This window comes from Botryllus schlosseri, chromosome 6 (genome assembly GCF_051294905.1).
Source record: "Botryllus schlosseri isolate E-star chromosome 6, Bs_hap1, whole genome shotgun sequence".
In the NCBI taxonomy this organism is placed as follows: Eukaryota; Metazoa; Chordata; class Ascidiacea; order Stolidobranchia; family Styelidae; genus Botryllus; species Botryllus schlosseri.
In genome coordinates this window covers 2,837,346-2,841,708 of record NC_137241.1, presented here as the reverse complement: position 1 = coordinate 2,841,708, position 4,363 = coordinate 2,837,346, and the positions used below count along the sequence as shown (strand labels likewise).

The 4,363-nt window shown below is 40.7% G+C and overlaps 1 protein-coding gene across 3 annotated transcripts; it reads left to right on the top strand.

Annotated features, from left to right (window-relative positions):
• The first annotated feature begins 487 nt into the window (after positions 1 to 487).
• On the top strand, positions 488 to 4,363 carry LOC145440721 (uncharacterized). 3 transcript variants are annotated; one of them, XM_080318456.1, is made up of 3 exons: positions 603 to 625; positions 1,063 to 1,159; positions 3,419 to 4,363. In XM_080318456.1, exons 1-3 carry the CDS (start codon positions 621 to 623, stop codon positions 3,605 to 3,607), a joined length of 291 nt encoding a protein of 96 aa, XP_080174582.1. In that variant the 5' UTR covers positions 603 to 620; the 3' UTR covers positions 3,608 to 4,363. The 3 variants fall into 3 exon arrangements, with proteins under 3 accessions (XP_080174579.1, XP_080174582.1, XP_080174581.1); XM_080318453.1 differs by lacking the exon at positions 1,063 to 1,159 and having other exon boundaries at positions 488 to 625; XM_080318455.1 differs by lacking the exon at positions 603 to 625.

Here is a 4,363-nt window from a genome sequence, read left to right as displayed (position 1 = left end):
TGCCGGCTAAATGTTCATCTGTTTACAATTGGGTGTATTGACTCTCCTTTATGTGATTTCTGTTTCGTACCAGACACCGTCGAACATTCTCTTTTATCATGTTGTAAATACGCTCACCATAGACGCACGATAAAACAGTATTGTGAGGGACTACATCTTGCGTTCAGTACTTATAACCTTTTTGTTAACCCGCTTCTTTTTACGGCTGTCATCGAATTCGTGGATTCTTGTAACGTATTGCTATGATTTTCACAACCTTTTCATATGTATTTGTCCTGAATTGACTATTCTTTACGATTAACCTTGCACGTGGTACACCAGACCTTTATCGGTGATATGCGTCACTTCCCCTTTTTTACCATCTATAATAATCATAATAATTCAGAAAAGTTAGGAAACCACTGCTTTAGTACAAACACACTCATACTCTCAAAATAAATCAAAGACGATTCCTTTTGTGCGCTGTTTTTGTTAGGCATCTGATATTGTTTGCTTTTTTGTCTCTGAGTCATGTGACCGAGGGAGAAATTCCAAACAATCGGACAATGACTTTGCAAATTTGAAATAGATTTTCATTCACCTGTTGTCGCCGAGCAGCCTAGGTGGCTAGTAAAGTTCCTATGAGGTAAGTCAATGAAATTGTCAAGTTTATTAGCCGCTATTCGGTAGCTTTCAGGCACTGTTGACGAGAAGGACAGGTGTCGCAAATTCATGATATTAGAATATGGCGTATGTAATGTATGGGTAAACCGGTTGTACGGTGGACGTTGAGGTTCCTCAGAACAGAATTGATCAACTTTCAAAAAGGCGTGCTTTATAGTACTTTCCCATACACCTTAAAAACTTTTTCTATCTCATGGTACGTTTAAGGTTATATCCTTCAACCTGGCTAATCCACCAACATGGTGCACTATCAGTCTTAGGTTTTTTTTTGAGGATTTCCAAGGCAGTGTTCAACTGTGTGATATGAACATATCCTAAACTCAAAATATTTTCTACAATGAAGATATATATCACCCCATTCAACCATAACAGCTGAATAAAACCTGATGCTTATTGCAGGCCGGGTAAAATCGCGACACTCAAATTATCGGGGAACGCACATTTCAAATTATTTCCTTTGAGCTCAAGCTCCGCACACGCAGCTGCAAGGGATGAGGTACAGAAAAATTCAATGAAGTAACTAGAATACGTCTCTTTTTCGTAAGGAACGGGAAGCAGATTAAAAAAATTTGTCTTCGACAATTCTGGCACAAAAAACACGATGATTGGAAGTGAGTTGATTCCACTTAACAGGATTACCCGCAGTAGTACAAATATTATTGATTACCCGCACTAGTACAAATATTATTACATGCCATAATACTGCGGCACCATGGTATATCTTGAAGTGGCACTTTGTCTAAATAGGCTGTGAAGAACATTTTGCCAGCCGCCGTTTACCTCAGAAAGCTACCGTATGCGAAATGAAGCTGAAACATTTTCACGAAGGGTGCTATTCATCGCTCCTCAAACCGTATAGGAAGTTTCTGGTATGCATTTCCTCATAGCTGCACTTTCTCGAAGCGATCGTGTTAAACAAGAAATTTCCAATAGTTGTCAGGCTAAGATTATGAATGAGCTGTGTATTACGAACAACGGCGGTTTATGTATGGTCATGGTCAGTTTGCCTATACATATAGTATTACCGTACCTGGGATCAACAGACGACGTAACAACGACTACAGAAAAAGGGTTGGTTCTAGTTCAAAACCTCACGCACAAATGTATCTGACAGACCGTCGTCCGTTGAGAGCCGATCATATATGACTACTACCGTAACTAAACCGCAGTGGTCACTCAGATACAGTTGTTTAGCCGATATTATGAATGAGCTATCTAAATGTTATTTTCCTTCATGATCACGCCGTGAAATTGCAATAGTGAACAAATATGCTCAGTGCATAATATCCTCTGACAAATATCATGATCGTTTCGACAAAGTGCAACAGACAAGAAATACGTGGAAGTAGTCAAGAAGCGATGGCGCGGGACCCCGATACCATAGAGATAAAGGAATTTGTATGTCGGGAAGATCGTTTAGCTACTATGGTGGCTTTCTGAGGAATAAGGCTGCTATCAAGCCGTTTTTCGCACCTTTAAGACGCAACCATATTTACAAGCGCAGTGTCCTCATATAATGCAGTGGCTCCAACGTATGGGCGATACGGCCCCCAGTGGGTGAATTTGATGAACAGGGTGACTAAAATAACAAATGGGGCGATTGGGGGGCGAGAAGATACGGTGAAAATGTTAGAGCTTCCAGTCGGATATATTTAATTTCCTGGCAACCGGATAACGGCACAAAATACACGTGAAAAACGGGTTATTCTGGAACTGTCCGGACGGTTTATAGAGATTTGGTATTGAGTGTGACATTTGATTCTCACCACTCACATTAGGTTTGTTGAAACGTCGTTTAGTTACCATCTACGATAAGCCGGAATCATAAATAGTAAGTGGTAGCATTTACACTCAAAAGGGTTTACACTTGTCAGGATTTCATCTCCTAATAGATATCACGAAATTTCTATCATCAGCTTGTCTAAACTTACCCAAGTTCATTCATCACTATGTGGGGTGCTAAACTTGCGGCGCGGGCCGTATTCAAACCTTCAGAGCACTCGCGGGCCGGACCAATCAAATGCTTCCGAAATGTTACCTCAAAATCCATGCCCTAGTTTTCACTTGACTACTCAACTAACTATCCCAATCCCTTTGTCATATCGAGCCTCCCGTCTACCTTGCATGTCGCATTTCACTGTTACATTTTTGTAGTGTCATGTTGATATGTAATGTATACAAATAAAGATTCTCTCTCTCCCTCTCTCTCTTTTCAGTTGTGGCGTCACAGTGGATTGAAATTGACAATTGAAAATATAGGTTAAATTTGGCTCCTTTGGTGAAAAAGGTTTTCGACCACCGTCATAAATGGACAAAAAATCACTAACCAGGATAACATCGTTATGCAGCATTTTACGGTCGGCGAAACATCCATTCCGTACCAATGATCAATATCTAAGAGCTGTAACTGTTGAACCGACGACGATTTCGAGAGTTCTAACCGTTCCATACATCGTATATGTTGACTAATTAGGACTAGGACCGTAGGCTCATGCCACATGTTTTGTCGGAAGTATATACACAATTATGACATATTTATCGAACTATTGAAGAAAAAACTACATTGTTTGGTTTATAAACAAAGTGTTTGAAAAAAACCATTCAACTTAAGTGCAACCCTACCTGGAGGGTACGAGAACCCCGACTCCGAGGCACAGGGTGTCATACTAATGAATTACCACACATAACCTGCAGGTTACTTACTTTCAGAAACACCGAAATGAATCGCTTTTATGTTGCTTGCATTTTCTCGCAGGTCACGCCACACAAGAAACCCCAAGCAACAACGCGGCCTTGGAATAGGCCTTGGGGTGGTCGGTTTCGCGCTGTTCGCCGGCGGATTATCATGTCTGATCGTTTCAATCGTACTGGAGATCTCAGGTCTCATCGGAGCCGCTATATCAATGATGGTTCCGGGATTTTTGTTCCTGATTATGGGTGTTAGAAGCTGCTTGGCTTCGAATCGGCCCGCTCCGAATAACGCAGACGCTGGCTTAACGATCACTACTGCCACTACATCCGGTGGCTTCCAGCAGAGTTACACTACTACAGGTAATGCGTATGGATTCCAACAGCAACAATATCCAACTTCTCACGCTGGCCAACTGCCTGGTGCACCTCCTCCTTATTCATCATACGGCGGTTACTCCACCACGGTACCCCCGCCTCCAGTATACACCCAGGCAACCTGACCCTTTTTCGCAAAATTCAATATTTTAATTTCTCTCTCTCTCTCTCCCTCTCTCTCTCTCTTTGATGTTATGAGCGGCCTACATGCTATTTTGTTGAAAATATATATTTTATATACCCAGTAATAATTCTAGAAAATGCTGTTTGGAATGCTCCAATTTTTACCAATACTTTTGGTTCCATGACCTTGTACAGTATTATAGGAGATTCAGATATCGAATTTAGATAAGTTTAACATTTATTTAATAATTAATTCTAAGAGGCTGATTCTCCACATATCTGAAATTTCCTCTTTGTGGTAGAGTTAGATGGTATATTATTTCAATAGGCTTAGTTGCGTATAGGTAGGTTAGTTTCGTATGCTTGCATAGTAAAGTATTTTGTAGATATAGGTATCAATCCACACATCTTTTACTGTGACGAATTTACACTGAGCAGAATCTACTGCGCTTACTTTCATGCTTGCGCTGCAAATGCAAAACAATATAATTACTGTGGATTTAACTCCTGA